Source organism: Frieseomelitta varia, unplaced genomic scaffold, assembly GCF_011392965.1.
Source record: "Frieseomelitta varia isolate USP_RPSP 00005682 unplaced genomic scaffold, Fvar_1.2 scaffold_903, whole genome shotgun sequence".
Taxonomy (NCBI): Eukaryota; Metazoa; Arthropoda; class Insecta; order Hymenoptera; family Apidae; genus Frieseomelitta; species Frieseomelitta varia.
The window spans coordinates 461,783-484,834 of NW_025110705.1; the positions used below are offsets into that span (position 1 = coordinate 461,783).

Below are 23,052 nucleotides of genomic sequence, written 5' to 3' on the forward strand. Positions count from 1 at the left end.
TATTTGGCAGATGATAGAAGAAATATTTAGTAAATAAAAAACAAAGAAATATTCAGTGATATATATAATAGAAAAACGAGTTTTTAATCATTTCTATATCAGCAAGTTAAATTCGGTATCGAATAACGATATAACAGTAACGCAGTTATTTTAAATAATTTTTGAATTATTTCTGAAGTAGTCACAATTACATTATTTACAGAAAAATACATAATACTATAATGGTTACTTGTGATACCTTGGGAAATGTTATGAGATTTAATTCTCTAAATTTCTAGTCTGCATTTAAAATGTGTAATTATTCTAATCTGACAAGCCGTTATTGAAGAACACGTGCATGTCATAAACTTAAACAAAACGAATAAAAAGCAAAAGCATAAAAAAAGAGAGTAAAAAACAAAAGCGTAAAGAAAGAACGAGAAAACATAGAAAAAGAAACACAAAAAGAACAGAATGCCTAAGGATTCGTGGCCGCGCAAAGAATTTTGCTAGAAAGCAAAATAAGAATAGGTATACGTATATACTTCACTTTCAAAAACTACAAAAATTAAATTATATTTTAACGTATACCGCCAGTCAAATTTTTATAAAATATTACATATTACATATTCTTCTTTGTTACTAATACTTAAGTCTTCAGCTTGTAATCTCACAGAGGGGATTAAAAATTGAAAAAAAAAAAAAAGAAAATAAATGCACGTCCGCGATTCGATTCGATCTACACCTACGAGATATCCTACTCCAAAGGAAATAATTAAAAAGTAACTAAGTTACTCTCGCGTGTCGTTGTCAAATTTCCAAAGTTCCGTTCCCATCGCGAACAACACTTACGTCCCGCGTGTATGTTGTTCTTACGCTCTCGCTTAATTCAACAATTCTCGAAGCGCGAAAGAAATCGAGAAGTTCGCGACTTTTAATCCAACCGGCGCGGCACAGCGTTCGACGAATTAATTTCCCATCGAGGCTTCTAATTACAGCGGAATCGACGGAAAGCAAGAGATAAACGAGTCGATCGGAAAACACGGCGCGGCGGCGCGGCGAGGGACACGAAATTAATAGTATCGATGCCCGAGAACAAGACAGGCCCGTTTAAGTCGCCAGGGTTACCAACGTCGCACACGCAACGCCAACGTGATCATTTCGCGTAATAATTATGTACCTCTCTCACCCCGACCAAGCGATTCGCGCAACATTATTAATGAAATTTATTGCATGGGCAAAAGGCAGCCAAAGGCAGACGGGAAAATTTTAATCTAGCCGGTGTTAACGAGTCAGAAGGATGAGCTGAGCGAGTGCCGGATTAATCACAGTTACTAGATTTTAAATAATGAAACTGGTGCTAGGCGTCACGCTGCTCTCGCGTTTAGGCGTAGCGTTGCCCTTACTTTGAATTATCAGCTAGTCGAACGATTATTTAACCATAAATATTTTCCTTCGCGTGAGCGTTTAACGGTAGAACCAAAGTATAATATTTGCGGCAAAGAAACTGAAGTGCAAGGTACAAGAAGAAATTAATAATACGATAAGGAACGCAAACTTTTGTTAATATATATTTTATTAAAAATCACTCGAGTATGTAGAAATACGCTGTTATAAATATCCATAGAAATTTCCGCTGTACGAAATTTTCGTGGAAAATTATAAAATGGTCATTCTGACCGTTCTGAATCTAGTTCTAGTGCTAATAACTTGTATTAAAATATACAGTGTAGTACGTAAGTAACGTAGATTGATAATTGAACTTGTAAAATGATTCATTCTTGGAGACTTTATTAAATTTAATAACAACTTGTAAATAAGGGAAGAAATGTTAAAAAGAAAAAAAATATATTATTCTCTGCCGAAACCCGGGATTGAACCGGGGACATTTAGATCTTCAGTCTAACGCTCTCCCAACTGAGCTATTTCGGCTTGTTAGGGTAGTTCCCTCTAACATTTATTGATTTAGTCATTCATTTACTTTTTTGAAATTTTTAAAGTTTTAACAACGTCAGGAAGAAACTTGTGAATAAAGGAAAAAAGAATCGAAAAGGAAAAAAAAAATAACGATTGCCGAAACCCGGGATTGAACCGGGGACATTTAGATCTTCAGTCTAACGCTCTCCCAACTGAGCTATTTCGGCATGGTAGGTTAGGTGTATAATCAGGTATAACTGTCCAATGCTTATAAAGAAGATTAAAAACTAACGTCAAAACTAATTTTAATGTAGAAACTGAATATTTACTTTAATTTATTAAATTTAATATAAATTACTGATTCTTAATAAAATAATAAAAATTTCTTATTTATAAATATATTGTAATATATTATATTTATAAATAATTATTACATAATTATTGTTTATTTATAAATATAAATTGTTATTCATTTATTAATAAGACGAAAACAGAAGAAGATACTTAACCTCTTGCGCTGGAATGACGTACCATGCACGTCGAGAATCTTTTGCTCCAAATTGCAACATTTTCTCAGTTTCAAGTATATTTAAATTAAAATTTAAATATTTCAAGTATATATTACAATAAATAATATATAAGTATATATTTAAATTAAAATTAAAATACTTAAAGTATATTTAATTAATATTTCCTCATATTTAAGTATATTTAAATTAAAATTTAAATATAATTAAAAATTTAAATATTTCAAGTATATATTACAATAAATAATATATAATTATATATTTAAATTAAAATTAAAATACTTACAGTATATTTAATTAACATTTCCTCACATTTAAGTATATTTAAATTAAAATTTAAATATTTAAAGTATATATTATAATAAATAATAATATAAAAGTCAAATATTTAAAGCATATATTACAATAAATAATAATATAAAATTCAAATATTTAAAGTATATATTACAATAAATAATATATAATTATATATTTAAATTAAAATTAAAATATTTAAACTATATTTAATTAACATTTTCTCACATTTAAGTATATTTATAAATGTAACCCAGGCAAAACAAACAAAAGTTTATTACTTCTTAACAATTTTCTATCCAGCGACAATTTCTATCATACCGACATGAGTAGACAAAAGAGAAAGAAAGCGACGAATTATTATATACGGCTTGGCCCCTCGTTATGGTCCGCGAACCATAGTTGCCAGCGCGAGCGGTTAAATACCTGAAACAATACGGTCAAAACTATCACTAGACTTACTAAAAATTGTCGGACATAAATTTATTACTGTGCCCGCGCGGGACTGGTAAAAAAGTCAGACAACGTCGTCCTAGCGTGTAAGCTAACTATCTTACGCAGGAAAAATCGATAATGGCGCTTAGCTCAAACCGTCCACAAATTCGTCCGTCTAACGATGGATCGATCGCAACACCCGGCGAAGGGCCGTAAAGCTCATTAAAACGCATTACCCGTCTCTAATCGGCAGAAATTTAAATTCCAATCGCCCCGTCGTGCCTCGCCAGCATCATCGCCAACAGAACCATCGCGAACTGGACACCTAGGTCCGGCGTCTACGCCGGAATTACCCGGCATTACGTACGCAATTTCCAGCGGTTAAGGGACGTGGATCGCGGTAATGGCGTGGAAGGGAGGCTTGAAAACCTCAATGCGGGATCGGGGAACGTTAAAAAGGACGACGGTTGTGCGTACATTACGCCCAGACGCGAACGAGTCAATCGAACTTTCCGTGTTGAAGACCGCGAAACGGGTCATGCACACGCGTGCACGCGGCCGAGGGATATATATATATATACGAAATTAATAGTGTCTATGCGCGGGAACAAGACGAGATCGAGGCATTATCGTCCCTCGTTTGGGCATTGGGAGCGTGTAAAGGCATGATGCAGAGCCGAAGCGGCGCGGTTCGACTCAAAGCGACGATCCACCATTGCCGGACACGCCAGGGGCGCAACAGCTTGATACATCGTTACACGCTGTTCCTTCCATGTGCCCTTCGATCCTCTCTCTCTCTCTCGTATCTTGCTTACTCCCGTCTTTCTTCAATCTATTTCACCGTCTCTACCATTAACTCTATATTTCTCTTTCTTTCTTTATCGTGTGTGTGTGTATATATATGATCCTCCGCTCCGATTTCTTTGTCTTTGTTGTGAAGAGCACAATCCACGGCCCCTCGGCACAGCATCGGACCTAAAGCCAAACTCGGCGCCGACGCGCCTCTCTAATACGATTTCACGATCGACGGGGGCCACGAGCGCCGTAAAGCTCCGTTTACACCGAGCCGTAGGCAGCCGCCCACGCGATATCCACCCGCTCCTTAAATCCTCCGGGTAACAGCGAGCGCCTCCGCGGGGTAGACAATGTCGCGATGAACACCGGCCCCGGGGGGAGATGAAGTCGTTCCGACCCGGAGGGAATCACGAATTATTATTTCGCGCCAACTCTGCCGGCGGAACGTTTCAACCTCCTTTTATACGACCTCCGCGTAACTTACGGCGTGATGCTTTTCGTGTTTCAAAGTGAGAGAGATTCGCCCGTTGATTTCGTTGCACACTTTCACGCAATTATCGTTGAATCAGCGGACAACGTCAACACGATATTAAATTATCGTGTCGGTCAGTAATTTGCGACACTCGAAAGTTAGTGCTTTGGTAGAAGGAAAAATTGCGCCCTCAACCGCTTGCGCTTGGCAGCTGGTTCAGCGGACCGTAACGAGTGACCGAACCGTATGCAATAATTCGTTGCTTCCTTTATGACACCACTAAGAAGTAATAGATTTATTATTGGTTTCATTTGTTTATTTATTTGATGTTGTTGTTAAGTGTAACATAATGTAATGTTATATTGTCATTAAGTGTACTTAAAACTGAGAAAATATTGCATATTTTGAGATAAAAAGAAAGAAATTCTTCGACGTGCGTGGCACGTCATTGCAGCGCGAGAGGTTAAAGAAAAAAACCAAGTAAATCGCGCAACGACGATCGGTGAAAAAGTTTATAGCCTCGAAGAGGGTATCGGCGGCGGCGTAGCTTCCACTTTATCCGGCGAGGGGTTAATCGACGTCCATATACGACGAGCGAGCACGTTTGACGCCAACAAAGAGCCCCTCGGACACGCCGAGAAGAATGAACTCCGTAGGGAGAATCCGTCTTCTAAATATAGCAGCCACCGGTAGCGGCCAAAAGGAGTTATGAGAGTAGGTGCACGGCTAACGACAACCACCGATATATATATATATATATTTATTACTTCTTAGTGGTTTGTCCTAAATTGCAACATTTTCTCGGTTTTAAATATATTTAAATTGAAATTTAAATATTTAAAGTATATATTACAATAAATAACATACAATTATATATTTAAATAAAAATAAAAATATTTAAAGTATATTTAATTAACATTTCCTCATATTTAAGCACATTTAAATTAAAATTTAAATATTTAAGTATACTATAATAAATAATAATATAAAATTCAAATATTTAAAGTATATATTACAATAAATAATATATAATTATATATTTAAATTGGAATTGAAATATTTAAAGTATATTTAATTAACATTTTCTCATACTTAAGTATATTGAAATTAAAATTTAAAGTATGTATCATATAATAAATAATATAATATAATTTAAATATAAAATTAAAATATTTAAAGTATATTTAATTAACATTTTCTCACGTTACGCAGGTATACTTAAATTAAAATTCAAATATTTGAAGTATATTTAAATGCAACCCAAGGCAAAAAACGAATAATAATAAATTTGTTACTTGTTAATAATTTCTATCCAGTGATATCATACCGACGAGTTTCAAAGCGACGAATTATTGTATACGGTTCGGTCACTCGTTACGGTCCGCGAACCAGTTGCCAGGCGCAAGGACGGTTAAATCTATGCTGTTCAAATACTTGGTGTTGCGATGAAACGATTGTCACATAAATACGTCTCGAAAATCATAAAACTCAGCTGACCGGCAAACGAGCGTTTGATGGAACGAAGAGGAAACGGAAGAATGATCGGAGAGGGAATGAAGAAGAAGATCTTGCCGCGAATAACAACACGGCGTTTAGCCGTGAAACGAGCGTCGACGTGAGTCATCAGGTTCCGCGAAAGGCTCGGGAAAAATATCGATGCCTTAAATCGAACTCCGGCGGGGCGCGATTCGAGGCGAGGAACCGGCAGAGACACCGTTGCCCCGTGTGGTTTATGGTGGCATCAATTACTTTAATATTCAAGCTCGTAATATTGGCGAGAGATCGCGCGCGCGCGTACGGGGCTAAGGTGTCAGGCGATCGTAAAGCGGAATCGCGACCCTAAAGCAGTCGCCTCGTGCCTTTGTAAAGTAATCGGCACGGCCCTGCGCCACGCTAGTCCGATTATAATAATGTTTGCCATGCGACTATGACTCCGAGCGCGTTTAATGGCGCCATAAAGAATCACTGGGTCGTGTTTGACCAGTCAGACTGTATCTGCTCGTTATGGTGAGAAGCGGACGCTGTATGCCGTGGCATAGAGAATCGAGATCCTGCTCGCGCGTTCAGTTAACAGCCCGAATTGCTCGCTAAAAGTGACACTCCTTTCTTTTCCTTCATTTTTTGGAAAAATTAACTTTTGGAAATTCGAAACTGATTTGCGTTGCGGTGAGAATGAAATCGGTGTTATGTCAGGGTCTATCAATCTCTTGGCGCCATGGCAATGACGTGTCACGTACGTCGAGCATTTTTTATTTCAAAATTGTAATATTTTCTCAGTTGTAGGTAGACTACATTTAAGTGAAACAAAACAGGCAAAACAAATATAGTAAATTTATTACCTCTCAATAATTTCTATCTAGCGATATCATACCGACGAGTTCAAAAAAAAAAAAAAGCGACGAATTATTGTATACGGTTTGGGTCACTCGTTATGGTCCGCAATCAGTGGTTAATTTTATCTACCTGAACTGGCGATTTGGATTCGTTAAGATAAACAGTCAGATACCAAGAATCGATAATAAATGTTCTAATAATAAATATTCTACTCTTTTATAGTTTATTCGTATTCTTATTATCGTTTATTCTTATTTAACTAAGAATCGATGATAAATATTCTATTCTTTTATAGTTTATTCGTAGGATGGCAAGATTTTATAATAACGATCGACAAATATTATACGTTCATACGTCACTCATGTGCTCTGTAATTATTATTACAAAAAAAAAAGGAACGAAATTTGCAATTACTGTTACAACAATATTATGAAAAGCAAGCATCCACAGAAAACAAAGGTTCACTTTCATTCTTGTGGATCCTTCAACACCTGTCGTACGGATGTTACTATTGTCCGATTTTCCTCGAGATTAGGAAACAATCAAGAATAGTTCAACGACTCGCGTTAGAAGCAGTATACTCGAAAACAAACAGAATTGAACCTTCGGTTCGTTTCGTGCTCGTGAACTCGATCGAAACTCGGGGAATGATCCTCCGTGGAAATTGTTTCAATGGAAATGACTCGCGCGACGCGTTGCTCGATGTCACGGGGGTCACGCTCGTACGAGAAGCGTATCTCCTCTAAATAGCATCAATTATTTTAATAACCGTGATCATAATACCGGCGATCGCTGGCAGGTCGGTAGGTGTCAGCGATCGTAAAGCGTGGTAGTGGCTAAGCCAGTAAACGGCCGTTCCGTGTCTTTGTAACATAAACGGCGTCGGTGTGTCTGTGTGCATGTGTGCAACGTTATTCGCATTACAATAACGTTCAACGCGCGCTTACAGCGCCGCCGCGATCTAAGTGGCCTCGTAAAGAATCAATGTAACGTGCATTGTCCATGGTGTTCGGACGTGCAACCCCCTTTTCCGAGGCGGATGCTGTCTCGCGGAAGAGGATAAGCCTCCATTTAGCTTCCTCCTTCGGACAAAATTTATCCAAATTATAAAACGACTATTTCCTTTTTCTCTTCTCTGAGTAATTTTAAATAATCTCTAAATATCCGACGTCGTTTTCTTAAAAGTTTTATTAACGTAAGACCCAATGTTTCCCACGAGCTTCTACGCAAACTGTTTCCAATTCTCGCCCGTTTATAATGAAATTCACGAAAATTCTATATTTCTTATATCTCTCCATTTTTTTTATTTTTCAATGATTTTGCTATCGTTCAACTGCGCTTGCAACTTTTCAACGTCAACTTCTATATACAGTTTTTTTTTTTTATATATATTGCACATAGGGACTAATTTCTTAGGTAAGAGAGAACGATTATAAAAATAATGATTGCGAAATTCTCGTCCAATCTCGAAATTATTCAATTCTCATACGAGATTTCTCTTCAGACTCCGAAAGAGGTCTGATCGATATTCAAGCTGATGTTGCAAAAACGTTCCCCGGAAGGATACGTTTCACCGAGCCTTCTACATTATTAACTGTAAATGAAATTTTATATATATATATATATATATATATATATATATATATAAATCTGCGGGGAGAAAGAAAGTCGATGGGCAAAATCTCTAGAACACGGCACTTCAACCGTGAAACGGCTCGCTCGAGCCGGCGTTTTTATTTCCACCGTATGACAGTGATCAATAAGACGTTGGTTTTCACTCGTATCCTATGCGAGATTTTATACATCTCTGGCGATGGCTCGGCAATCTGAGCGGATAAACGCTCAACGTAAATGATGGCTCGTTGACTGGCTTTTCCGATATCGCCGATATCTACTTTCCAAAAATAGGAAAATTACGAAATTCGACGCGAAAAAGAAAAAAAAAAAAAAAAAGGAAGAAAATGCAAAAGTCCACGAAGAAGGAGGAAACATATCGAAACGCAGCCTGCCAGACGTAGACAGGCACTCGTCCGTGAAGAGGAGCATTTAAACGCGGTTGAAGCATCGTGACACGCGTTCGCGTGACCCCGTGTACGACGTTCGTCGTGGCGTTCGTCAATGCCGGTCACGATAGACAGGCACGATGTAGAATTCTCCGCGTTGTGTGAAAATATTCGTGCGTGTCGATCGATCCTCGAAGGAATGCGCCGGTCCTCCTCACGGAATTTCCGCGGAGGTCTCGCCTCGTCCAGCCGGCGTAGGGGGAGAACGTTTGCCAACGTTCGGCTGGGAAGAAAAGATGAGACGAAGGGAAAGAAGGAATTATAACTGAGAGAGAGAGAGAGAGAGAGAGAGATATGGGAAAATGCACCGGCCGATCTCGCGACGGTTTCTTCTTCGGTCGCGAGCACGGAACAAAAACTTAATTGCTATTTGCCGCCGATGAATTAACGGTAATTGCCGTGAATAATGACTGGCAGAAGGATATAAGGAGGATTTTGAAATCTAATTCGACGATATTGAGATGCAATTACGCGCGCAGTGTGTATTCTTCTATTCAATGCTGCCGGCCGATCCGCCAACGAATCGTGGAGAACAATCGATCCGGTTGCTGCCGATTTCCAACGTAACGACGAGCGTCGCTATTTGCATGAAACTGCATTATCCTTTACCTTTTTTTCCCTCTCGCAATTATACGCGCGGTCATCCGTAACGCACTCTGTCGCCGTAGATCTCATCAATCCGCGTATCGCGCATCACCATTACAAATTTGCCTGGTAAACTAGGATGTCAGACGTTATTTCAACAGTGCTACGATCGTTTGATGATACAAAAATTATTGTTCAACCTGTGCCATTATTATTCCCATTGTTAATATAATTCGGATGTGCGTAAATGATCGAAAAGTTTAAATCATCAACATCCTCGCATCAAATAAATGACAAATATCAACTTAGAGGAACAAATATTTGAAGCTACAAAAATTATTATTAATCAGCCTGTATCATCATTGTTATCAATATAATTCTGATGTGCGTAAATTATCAAGAAATCTAAATGTACAAATAATCAAATAAACGACAAGTAGCAACTGGCAGTATTTAGAAGAACTAACTGATATCAGCTTCTGAAAGTACATCTGCACAAATTTCATAACAACTTTTACACGAAAAGTGCTATCGAGATAACTAACAAAATACGAAAAATGAACCACCACCAACGCGTGTCCAACGTCTGTCCTCGTGAACTGAACGTTGGAAAGAGGGAGGCGTTCGTTTGGTAATCTCGGTTTGGAAAGAGGAGCCAACGACAACTGGCTTCCGAGCAGCAGACCAAAAAGTGGTAAGAATCGTACGTGGCGACAGGACGAAGGAGAGTCGTCACGCGAAAAGGCAATGCAGAACGAAGAATAAATAATTAGCGTGCGGCTTCGGTGGGGGATTGCGGTTTCTCTCCGCGCACGCGTTCTGTCTACAACCTGTCTGTCTACAGCCAACGTCTCGCCCTTTAATAACGACTGTGCGGGGGCTGGCTGTTGTCTACCCCATTTTTCGACCACCGTTCGAGCTCTCGCAACAGAGAGACGGACGGCACTTTCTCAAGAATCGCTCCGTTTTTTTCATTAACTGCACTTAACCGGTGCCGGTTGTTTGCAGAAAGGGTGGCGATGGGATCTTCGAGGGGAGGAATAATATCCACCGCGGCCTCCTGCATCGTTCCGCCAAATAAATTCCGGACGAGTCGTTCTCCTCCACCCGTACGATGCAATTTTAGATAGGATTAACTCGGAGGTTGGTTTTTACTGCAGTTGCTCTCTCTCTCTCTCTCTCTCTCTTTCGAGGCGGACGTTTACGACAGATGTGCTTGTTACTCGACAAAAGTCTGTGTAATTACGAGAACGGTTTACTTTGGTACTTTCACCGAAAAGGCGGAATACGTGCACCAGCTCCCTTCACCTCACTCGATATCCTGCCTTCATTTTAATTGTCCGAGGCGAATCTCCTTACACGCGAGCGTGTAAAGATCAAATTGCTCCAATTTATTTTCCCCGAGACAATCGTTCGTTGTAGAAGAGAAACAAATATTTTCTTCTAATATTTACCTGCGTCCCCCATTGAATTTTATCGACACGTATCTTTCATCGGTAATCAAATTTACTGAAGGAGCTAATTATTATCAAACGCCTTTCAAAATTAATTTATCGCAGGAAATCTATTACAAATTAATAACATGCATCGAGATAATTGACGCGGAGATGAAGACGGAAAATTATGGCAATTACGCGGACGCGATCAGGCGTATCGATATTTTTCTGTATTTTTTTCAGATCGTTTGTCGTTTGAGCCGACGTTTGCCAGAGGCCAGGGAGAAAAATGAAAAAAAAAAAAAAAAAAGAACGCCGCAGGATATAAACGGTGGCCATTAATTATTCATGCGCTACAGAGTGACACGTAAAGACTCGCGGATTGCGTACTATCGACGAAGGAACTCGTACGAACGGGCATAAACTGGCTGCTCCCCGCATCGTATCATCGGCTAATACGCCGATTTCGCGTTGATACAGGCTACTGGTGTACGTTTTTCATTGCGGGGCGATTTTCTCAATGTTACAAAACAAGGTCGTAAATACCTGCGCGCCTGATCTTGCTTGACAACGTTTATAACCAACATTGTAAAATTTATAATTGACTTGTTGAGCGCCGACGTTGACGCATCGTTACGCATTCGCGATTTATACTTTCAAATTTTACTTTTCATTCTGTTAACCGACGCAAGAAAAATACCAAAGACACAAGATTCTTGTCAATTTTCCACGAAATTTAAATGAATCAGCTTCGCCTGTTAAAAATCAAACTTATTCATATTTCAATTCTTCGTGGAATTTTTATAAAATTGTAGAATCCAAGTGAAGAAGAATAATAACAATAGCCTTCGAATTTCATTGTACAAGCTTAATATGATACTACAAGAAAAGATAAAGTTTGGCAACATAACATTGATCGTAAGAAATAAAACATTGTGCCAGTGAACAATGATCGTTGGCTGAATAATAATTTCGAATTACTCGATGTAACCTAACTTTGTGTAACTTCAACGACTGTAATTCGCCAATATAATTTCGCACGTGTCATTGTTCAGTCTAGCTCTGAACAACGCGCTTTTACAAAAAAAAAAAAAAAAAAAAACCAGCAAATAAACCAACTCTATCCACGTTCCTGCCGCGAGTTACGATTCGAACGGAATTTACATCGAAGAACAGAAAGTCACGCGGTGTGCCGATCGTTTCGTGGACTCGATAGGAAGCTCGCGAGGCTCGTAGCGCGCACTTAAAATCGCTTTACGATCCAGAAAATGCCGAAGCGGCTCGCAATGCCGGATTCTTCCGGGGATCGTCACGGCAGAAAAGTCGCGGCGTGCTCCCTGAGAGGTGGAGTGGAGTGGCGGCGAACAAACGTTGTCTAGCATGCTTGTTAACGATGAAAAGCGTGAGGCCGGCACAATGGATCCGCGGCATCATTTTTTACGTCAGAATCACGGCCCGGGTGTGAATCAACTGGTATAGAGCACGGAATTACCGTGGACATAGTTCATTAGCTTCCATGTCGCGGTTAGAGCGTTCCGAGATGAATGAAATGGTTCGACTATTAGGTAGCATAACACAGAAATAATTGTAAAACACCGGTCAAGACTGTTGGATACAAAGCCAATTCTTGACGAAAGTCAATTATATTTCAAAGATAAATATTTCTTCGTTCTGAGGATACCGAAATTTTGCTCTGAAAGAGCCTGAGTGTCCTCAGTTGAGATTATTCTTGCATCCAACAGCATTCTAATTTAATTTGGCTGTAGAGTAAATCGTTGGCAATTGGTACTGTCTCTTCTCATATTTGTATAATAAAAATAGTATGATAAATATAAACTATAAATTATAAATACAAATATTTGCATATACAGTATGCAAAATTAACGATAAGTACAATAAATATAAAAAAATATATTTTATATAATAAAGACTGTTAATATATTAATATATCGTATCATATTATTGTATTATTATAAAGTATAATATTACAATTTTATAAAATATGCATACACAATAAGTACTGAAGAATATTAAAAATAAGAGTGTCAGTAAAACGATACGAGTATAACGCAGCATGTTCTACGATCAAAAGATATTACTGCACCTGCATCTAAAGTCCATTTGATAAACTTTCAATCGACGTCAAACACCCCGAAAGAATGCTCTAATTGAACAAAAGTAAAGTAGATTAAAGAACCTTGGCTTTACAATATCTTCAAAATATTATCCGTCATTGTGACGTGATTTCTACGTCTCGTTAAGTCTCTATAAATCTCTTGCAATGACCGTGTCGTGCTCGACTATCCATCTGTTTAATATTCCCCGCGCACAACGGACAACAGCGTCAAACTTGTACAATACCCTTAGACCAAAGAATCAGTCCTTTCCCATCCATCTAGAAGAACAACGTCTACCTAACTTCCATCATCATCTATCACACGCAACGCGTTAGATGCTCGTCTAACTGTATCCAAACATCGTTTGGACCAGTTTCTTCATTTCCCCCTCGATGCGTCAACTTGTTTGTACAAACCCGTCACTCGTGTCTAGCTCAATCTATGTCCAAATCACCCTCGAAATGTCCCGTATAAACGAAACACCGTAACGATGCCAAAAGATCGAAGCTTCGAAACAAATTTCCAAATTTTAGTCCAGAGAGAGCTAGTTTCGTCGGCTAATTTTCGTCGACTTGATTAAACCTCGAAAGGCGAAATCGCGTTGCAAGAGCTTGTTCTCGCGTGGACGAGATGAATGGGCGCATTCACGGCAGCGCCATGTGTTGGGATCGATCGGACAGGGTCCAGGTAGAAAAACGTGTTGCATTCGGGGCCCGTGAAACGCATCTGGCGAGCGGAATCGGGCCCCGACCCATCCGCGCAAACCTACGCGATTCTTTCCACGTTTCAACCTACATCGGCAAATGTTATTCGCAATTTCACGCCACGTAACCGCACAGCCGATTCCTACGTCTGAACGAAGCGTAATATAAGCGTCCAGATACTTCCAACCGTGATTATATAAAAATATAATAATAAAGATGAAATATAATGAAATCGACAGAATTACGCGTGATGAAATTTAGATACACCATGTAGCAGTCAGTGACAAATCAACTTGGGCAACGCGGCTTAGTAACGATTTATTATTACGTCGATGTGCGTGATTATCCGATGCCCGATGAATATTCACGCGATGCAAATCGCACGAGTTACGCGGATGTTACGAGTCGCGAGAATAGACGGTTTAATTACGCGTGTGTTGCCCGTTCGATTCATCCGCGGAGCACAATGTTTTACAGTTAGTATTCGTGTGTAATCAAACGTATACGATATTGTAGAAATCGGACGACGAGCAACGCTGAAGAAAAAGAACGAGCGGCGTTGTCGTCGAACAACAAGTTCCAGGTGTACACGGCCTCTGCCACTTCCGTAATCCTCCTTATTGACGGCACAATAGTTGAGATCGAATGTCCCCCCTACCCCGCAGAGGCCGTAACGAAATTATTAAGCGGGCGTCCCGTAACGGGATCGATTGGGAACAACGGTAATACACGGCGACTCGTGATCGATTCCAATTGACTGTATAACTCATCTCCGGCAGCCTTTAACCTTTTCAGTACGCGCCGACTGACAAGTTGTTGCACCGGCTGCGCGCCTCAACGACCGCGTAAATGTACGCTGGCATCGCTCTCTGAGGAAGCGCGCCACCATTTACGTAGCTGTCGTTAATTTCTCGAATCTGTTCGAATCATTTCTCCCCGTCGGTGATTTTCTGAATACGAACTCGGTGTTACGTCGTTCGTATGACTTTTTTGTCGTCATCTGAAAGCGAATAACCTACGTGCCTGTATTTTTCTAACTGTTACAAATATATAATCGAGCTTCGCAATTGTACTCTAAATGTTTCACAATGCAGAAAATTACTGGTTAGTGGACGAGAGTGTATTTGTGTCGCGATTTTATGCGTTATGCAGATAAGATTGTATCTCTCGGGAGCAATGAAAACTGATGAAGATGAAATACTCATAAAGCATATGGTCGCCGCGCAATTTTGAAATTAACCGCGTTTGCTAATTAGTCGCGTATTTTGATCAAACTTTGCGGAAAGTATCCAAATGCACAAGCAAACGTGAGCCAACACGCGTGCACGCAATCACACACACACAAAAAAAAAAAGAAAATTAAAAATAAAGGATCTATTTCTTTCTCATTATACTGCACACACGATTCTTCTTTCACCGCAAATATTACGGTAGATGTAATTCCAGACAAAGAGAGAAAGAGTTCCACGATCGTTAGAACCGATCCCACTTCGATCTCGATCGATTCGGGGGAGGCCGGGCGCAGGTGCACGATTTCCCGGCGCGAAATTTATAGACCGATCCGCGGCAATCCGCGAGAGCAAGCTAGCCCGAGGAAAGCCGAAGGGATCGGCTTCGCTTCAATGCCCTTATTCGCCGCGGGTATACGTTACGCCGCGTTATCTCGATACAGGTGCGTGCGTCCCGGCGCGGAAGATGAATGGTCGTTAGGGAGAGGAAACGATATGCAGATGAGAGAACCCCTCTGGATGCATCCGACTCTGGACACTTTTGGGCGCGGAAATGGTCGACAGTGCGGCCAGGAGACCCGATTTGGCGCGATTTCGCGATCATCGGACACCTAAACGGACGACGACAGCTCGCGGTTCATTCCAGCTTTCTCCCCTCGGCTGTAATTTCTCTCCGCGTCGAGGAACACGCCGGCCTGATCGCGTGATAAACCACGGAGACCAATTAAAACTGGTAAAAAATGAAAATGCCGGGATACAGCGTAGTGTTCGGAGTAATTCGATTCTTTCTTTCTCTTCCTTTCTTTTTCTTTTTTTTTCCAACAAGAAATCGTAACTCGTGACGATAAGTTTCGTCGAAGATAAAATGTTCACGAGCAGTAAGTGAAGCAACGAACAAAACGAATCGCCAAGCGATTCGACTGTCCCGTGACCCAGAGAGACGTTCGATCGCGACCCACTTCCCAGTCACGTTCCCTTCACGGATTACGCGGGTTTCGCAGGTCTCAATTAGGCGGAAAAAGAAAAGGAACACGCCGAGATAATTCATGCGGGGCGAGCGCGCGGGCAATTTGAATTAATCGAAGCGTGCGGTAGCCGGGGCCCGCTGTTGCCGTAATTTGTAAAGTAACCACGCGTTCCGTACGCATTATATAACCATAGAATACGTAATGCGTTTGGCTGGCGGATCGGCGACCAGGCCAGAAGTTGCCGAATGAAACACGTCCGCCACACGCGCATCTATTTTAATCCACCGATATTATAATAATCGTTGTGCAAACCGTTCCGCGTTTCCCGGCGTTCGTGATCGACGCGGCCGCCGCTGAATGGGCCACGCCGCATCCCGATTCGCGCGCTTCGCCACCAGAGTCCAACCCTCGAGGGGCCAAACCGACACGCCGCGTGTAATCACTGTAATTTCGGCCGTGGACCAGCGTAATTTTTCGGCCGAGCGATATCGCCGTGCTTTCATTCGATTTCATTAAAACCGCCGTGCAACCCGGGGCAGTCTTCGCAGGTCGTGCGAATACGATAACGATTGTACGTCCACTTTTCATCTCACCTTTGTTTCGTATCGGGGATAAAATGGTAACGCGTAAATGTATGACAAGTCATTCGTTTAAAGTTCAATATCTTGTCGAAACGATCTTTTTCTCCAAATGTTTAGAAAAGTATAGTGTTATTTACAAAAGACTTAAATTTGTCAGACTATTTTCTTCCTTTTCTTTTTAATTACTTGAAATATTTTCCTTCAAACGGTATAAAACTCGAAGAGTCAACGAAAATTATTATTAATATTCTTTTTTTTAGTTTTTTGAGTTCTAATTTAACCTGAAAATTAGAAAATTAGAAGAAAATTTCGTTAATCTTTCCTGCAGGATTATGATTCAGGCTACAATCATCAAGAAATTGTATGAGTGATCGATGTAACAAGATAACATTGTACTATGTTATTACATCATTTTCACAAAAAAAAAAAAAAAAAAATCCAAAGTCATTTGTATAATATGGTTGGATAGCTGCGTTAAAATTAGGTAGCGCGAAAATTGGGTGTGTGCCAACAAGCCGCAACTCTATCTCGCCTACGCGAATATATCCGCGGATTCGATTAAACGCGCTTCTCTTACGTAATGCGACGCGCTTTTGTTTACAGTGCGAAACGGTGAACAGAAGAAACCGGCGTTCAATGCATCATTAACACCGAATGCAATTAAAAATGATTCGCTAGTGAAATTACGGCCGCTTCCGCGTCTTGAACAAAGGGTATTCTTTGGCTGCGTGTCGATATTAACGAGTTACATTACGGATCGCGGTGCCAGCAACCAAAGTGGATGCAACGATAATGCAGATATATCCTGTTTTCACACTTATCCAAGAAATTTATTATCAAATTTAAAAAAAGTCTCCTTTTCGAAATTAAACAAAAGAGAATTGCAATTTCAATGTTTAGATAATTGCCGTTTACTTTCTATCAAATCCGAATGATATAAATATCATACGATAAGAACATTTTTATTATTGATCACAGCGACATGTGGGAAAGTACGAAAGTATTTGACATAACTCCTATTGAAACTATATATACAGGGTGTTTCGTAACTTCATATAAATATATGTCCTATCTGTCTTCGTTTATCAGATATAATGAATTTTATAAACAGAGCAAACTCTAGTAAACTAGTTTTACCAGGGATGGTATATTCAATTTTCATGACAATCATAATTGGGATGAAGAAAACCTACGTGTTATTGTGTCAAGACAACAACACCAGTTTAGTTTATACGTATGGGCAAGAATAATTGATAAATTTTTAATTGGACCTTTTTCTCTTGATGGGAAACTAACAGGCACAAAGTACGTTGATTTCTTGAGCACGCGTTTACATGAAATATTAGAGGAAGTTCCAGTCGATATTAGACTTTGTATGCGGTTTATGCATGATGGAGCTCCGCCGCATTTTAGCCGAGTGGCTAAGCAATTTTTAAATGAACACTTTGCAAATAAATGGATTGATCGTGGAGGTCCTATTGCATGGCCTGCTCGTTCTTCGAATCCATTAGACTTTCATTTGTGGGGACATTTAAAATCTATTGTATACGCAACATGCTGAATTACTACGAAAAAAACAAATTCGAGACACACCAGGAATGATAGAGAGAGTAACCAGATGAATGACAAGACGCGTGCAGGCTTGTCTTCAAATGCAAGGTGGTCATTTCGAGCATCTTTTGTAAAAGTAATTAAAACAGAGAATTCATTATATCTCATGAACAAAGACAGATAGGACATATATTTATATGACTTTTTTTCATTATTTTCAGGCGTACAATCAGCTCCCGAAGTGGATCCCACAAACACTCTGTATATATACCTATCTGCAAGTTGTCAATTTTTGCAGCAAATTCGCATTGAGCGATACATACAGAAAGTGTGAGAAATATCAATCAACCACGTCCATTTCAAGCAATAGAAAAGCAACAATAACAAGAAGAAGAAGAGAAAGAAGAAAAAAAAAAAAAAAGAAACTCACAGGCATCGACGGTGGCATTCCGCGTAGTGCAGCACCGCTCCATTTGCGCTTCCTGTTATGATACTGCGCAGCCGTATAGCCACTGTTGTTATGATGACTGGAGTACACCGCTGTACGCTGCTGCATCGCCGGCCGAAACGCGGCGTAAGACATTCCCGAATAACCTTTCCCATGGTAATCACCAATCTCGTATCTGTGCGAATCGTGAAGATAAACACTGTCACTGGTGGCGACACTGGACACCGGCACTCTGTAACGTTCCTGTTCGTGCTCGCGCTCGTCAATCTTCCCGATTGGTCGGTCCGGTCTGGCGCCATGAAATGACGCAGGCAGCATCGCCGATGGCCCATAAAAATGCGGGAATCCGTAAGAGTTCAAGAGCCCAGTTGTTACCGGTCGCGGCTGATAGCTTTGATGCGGCGTCTGACACTGGCTAATGATCTCGATATTTCCATCGAGCTTCGTCGGAGGCGGGACGATCGGCTTTTTGTCGTAATGGTAATCATGGTGGAGAGCGTGGTACTCGTCTTGAGGCTCTCGTTTGACGTCGAACGCCTCTGTCGATTCGGGCGCCTCGACTTTAACTCGAACCTGGCCGTCGGCGTCGCTCGGGCAGGGATTTCTCGGCGAATTCTTCGAATTCGGGGCTGAGTCCCCGTCACCTACGCTACCCTGCTGCATCTTCCCAAGGACGTACGACTCGCGTCAGACCGCGAATTCGACCGCGTCGGATGTCGGTCGAATCATCGGCAAACTACGAACCGCGAATGTACTGCGACGATCGGCGATTCCAACAAGCATCATACGTACGAAAAGCAGCGAACCAAGGGCGTTGAAAAACGAACTTGTAACGAGAGTGAGTCGAACGAGTAACGAGAACACCGCGTCGTCGAGAATTTCCGTTACTGCGAGCTACGATCGAACGCGGTTCGAATATTACCATAATTCTCAAAAATCTTCCTAGATGTCACGCGGTTAGACAATAGACAGCTGTCAATATAGTAACAAACACTATTATCGACATCGTCGCGATTCCCATTTTTTTCTTTTTTTTTTTCGTGTCACGAAATGTCGTGCATTTCAGTATCACATTTAGTCGTATGTACCTGTCGGTTATTTTGAAGTGTCGTTAAAACTGCTTCCGGTGAGTCATTGGCAAAATTCTAAACGTAGCGGGCGTGGAGGGACGAGATGGCGGCGTTCGAATGCATGCGTGTATACAAGAGCATCGGGATCGTAGAGGATCGTGCGCCTGCATATCCAGTGTGAAAAGAATTAATCGATCGAGCAGATAATCGAGATAAAGAAGCGAAGAGTCGACGAAGAGTCGAACAGAAGCGTTTGGCGGCACGCTGTCGGTTGGTAGAAGCGACGCTCGTATCGCTGGCTCGGTGCTTTTCGGTCGAGTGGAGGGGGCGAGAGAGGGGAGGACAAGGGCGGCGTGACAGTTTCCGTGTCACGTGTCCCCGACCTTAGGCCCCGCCTACGACTCCGATTTTCCTTCGGTCGGATCGTTACCTGGCCCTATCGGAGGCCCTTTGCTTCTCGTCATTCGTCGAGTGTCGCTCGTACGAGTCACACCGCACTTAACGAGTGACGGTCGACAGGAAAGCGATAAGCTTCTACTTCAGAGGGTTGTCACTTGCAGCTAGCTCACAGCGCGAACGAACGAACGAACAAACGGAGGGTGACAACGGTATGGACACGCTTCGAGGCTTCTCTTCTTTCTCTCTTTCTCCCTCTCCGACAGCGAGAGGCGATGAAACGTCGTCGAGCGTGAAGCACCGTATACATACGTACGCGCGCGACGAACAGACGACTCGCGTCTTCACCGTATTCCGCGAACTTTTTACGGTACACTGCTCCGAGAATCCAGCGGCAACCGACGTGCTCGCTTCTCGTTCAGTCACAGACAAGCGAAGGGAGGGGAGGGAGGGGGATAGGTCGAATCGTCCGTGGATCGAACTCGGCTCTCTTCACGTGACACGTTTTTGTTCTCACGATTGGCTCTATCTCGCGATCAGGGTCACCAGTTACAGGGAGAAAAACACCATATCGGTCAAGAACGCAACGAGCATACGTAAGGATGCCGGATTGCCTCGGTCGAGCTGATCGCGTACGAGTTTCGTTCCACGCAGCGTGAAACTTGGCGGAGGTGCGCGGCCACCACCAGCCAGCGGGAACGCACGAGCCTGCCCGAACACGCCCGAGCTCCGATATATCTCTACCTACGGAGTTGGCCGGCTACCTCCCGCCTTTCGCAGACCTACTATAGCTGCTAGATCCACTTTGTGGGCTCACCTTTTGTTGAATCTAGCAGTGCACTTCTATTCATGGCTTACTACTTCTTCCCGCGATGTGTCTACGCATTCGCCCGCAGTGTTTTCGCCCATTTACCGAGCCCCGACAGACCGTACCCCTTTAAGCCAATTCCATTCGAACTCGCCTATCTTACCAGGCCCTCGGTTCTTTCACTCTTCGTTATTGATATTCCCGTTCCTTTGTGAGTATACGTTTTTTATTTCTTATGTCTCGTATCATGTTGGAAAACAACTATCTAAATAGGAAATATCGACGAATAATATAAATTTATTATCACTTTCTGCTATTTTTATTCCTCTCCGTTGCTTTTCCCAGAGATATCTACATAAAATACATACCATTTGTGTATCTAGCCTAAATGTTACATAATAAAGACTTGATCGATAATGTAACAAAGAAATTAATCCATCTATATCGATAAGAAAGAATACTCAATTATCTGTCTGCAACTAACTTCAGAGCTAGTAGGTACCGAAGCATACAAGCACGTATGCCTACAGTGAGCGTGTCAATTATTAGATATAGGTTAGGTATACATTAGAATCATTTCAAATCTGACACAACAAGTGAAATAGTGTTTTTGTGACTATCGTTTCCTATCCTTATTGTATTTTTATTGATTGAAAAGGTTTGTACCATTTCTTAGTTTCATTTCCATTCCTTCTGTTAAGCAATTCACGTCGGTATAAAATTATTGAATACTAATTTTGACATTGATGATAGATTGATAGTTGAACTACGTTAAATAACGAATAAATTCAATATGCTGCTTTATTTGACGAGTTTGTCCGTTTGCAATTACTTGCCGAGTGGCACTAACTTAACCGAAAGAAATATCGAGCGTGAGAGGTTAACGAACACTCCCGTTCCATTAAAGCATCATTAATATATGGCAAACACGGCGAGCAAGAAGAAAACAGCAATTTGCTTGAAATAAACGGGAGGCAGACAACTTTGAAGCTCGTGCTAATAAATGCCGCTTATTTGAATATTAATTTAACGTAATTCATTTACCGACACTTTGTTTCTTTCGTGTTCCATTCTCTGCGATAATGAATAAAGAATTAAGAAATAATTAATAAAGAATTGAACAGGCATGTCTGTAAAACGCGTAGAGTGGACACGTTAAAAATAATGTTACGGCGAGGATTCGAGGCGGGTAGTCGATAAGGAAAGCACCTACAATTGTGGCACGTAAAAGGGGGAAATTTATCATTTCCGATTCTGCGTTACCCTCGGCGTCTATTTCGATGAGAACCGCCATTCGCGATTCTGTGCGCGCCGTTACACGATATATCAGATTACGTATCCGTTGCGTCATGTAAATTGATACTTGTACATGGCTGAGCACCGCCAGCGAACATTTATTTGAGTGATAAATTATCGTAATGTCGAACAGTCACGCTTTCAATTCCAATTTCACTAACTAGATCACCGGGCATCACTCGACAGCCCAGTGGATGGGAGTTTAATCCACGTTAAGTAGTCGCCAATACTTGCACACTCGTTACGCAACGGGATAAAAAAAGACTCGACGAAATCCAACGAAGTCCCTTTCCTCGCGCTTTTTACGTTTACGCTTAAAGACGTACTTTCAATTTCTACATACCTTGTAGATCAATGATGACGAACCTATGATCCGCGGGTCGTAGACACTGACCCACGCGTTGATGATTTTTATAAAATTATCATCATATATATAAAAGAATTTTGATTATTTTTCCTACTTTTCCTCTTTTCAAAAAATATTAAGAAAATTACAAGTGTTCGGTTAGAGCTTAAAAGTGAGAAATAAATGCGTAATTGTGTTTTATGGGGGATTTACTACTTGGTACTATATATACATATAGGTGTTTTAAGTCTTAAATGTTATATGAATTACTTGTGTCCAAAAAATTTTATATAGCGCTTATGATTAAACAGATGTAATAAACACTGAAAAATACACTAGATCCCATTCTCAGAATGGGTAGCTTTGCTAGCTTTTTATATAATAAAAGAGAGAACACACAATAAAAACTATTAAGAAATAAAGTATATATATCTAATGTATAGTGCAGGGGTGACTGGGCATGATGTCACCCCTTTTATATCAATTTTTTGACGTCGACATTTATTTGTTGCTCTTCACTTGCAAAAGTAAAAGTTGCAAAACAAAAAGGAAACGTAAACTTTTTAGAGGATTATAAAAGTGAAAACCAAAAAAAAATTTCTAACCATCCTCGCCTCCCCCTTTCCAAGTGACGCCACTGATTTAGTAACCCACGAGCTAGTATTAAACATAAAATTTGACCTACTTCTCAAAAAGGTCCG

At 40.8% G+C, this 23,052-nt stretch overlaps 1 protein-coding gene and 2 non-coding genes across 3 annotated transcripts in view; all 3 read right to left on the reverse strand.

Annotated features, from left to right (window-relative positions):
- LOC122537330 overlaps positions 1-20,264 on the reverse strand; it is a 41,992-nt gene extending 21,728 nt beyond the window's left edge. Inside the window, exon 1 of the mRNA XM_043670417.1 lies at positions 18,418-20,264. Within this exon, the coding sequence (XP_043526352.1) occupies positions 18,418-19,098 (681 nt within the window). The 5' untranslated portion in view covers positions 19,099-20,264. The remainder of the gene's footprint in view (positions 1-18,417) is intronic.
- Positions 1,839-1,911, reverse strand: Trnaf-gaa. The gene has a single exon. It is a non-coding gene; the product is annotated as a tRNA-Phe (tRNA).
- Trnaf-gaa lies at positions 2,051-2,123 on the reverse strand. Its single transcript has one exon. It is a non-coding gene; the product is annotated as a tRNA-Phe (tRNA).
- Positions 20,265-23,052: the final 2,788 nt, after the last annotated feature.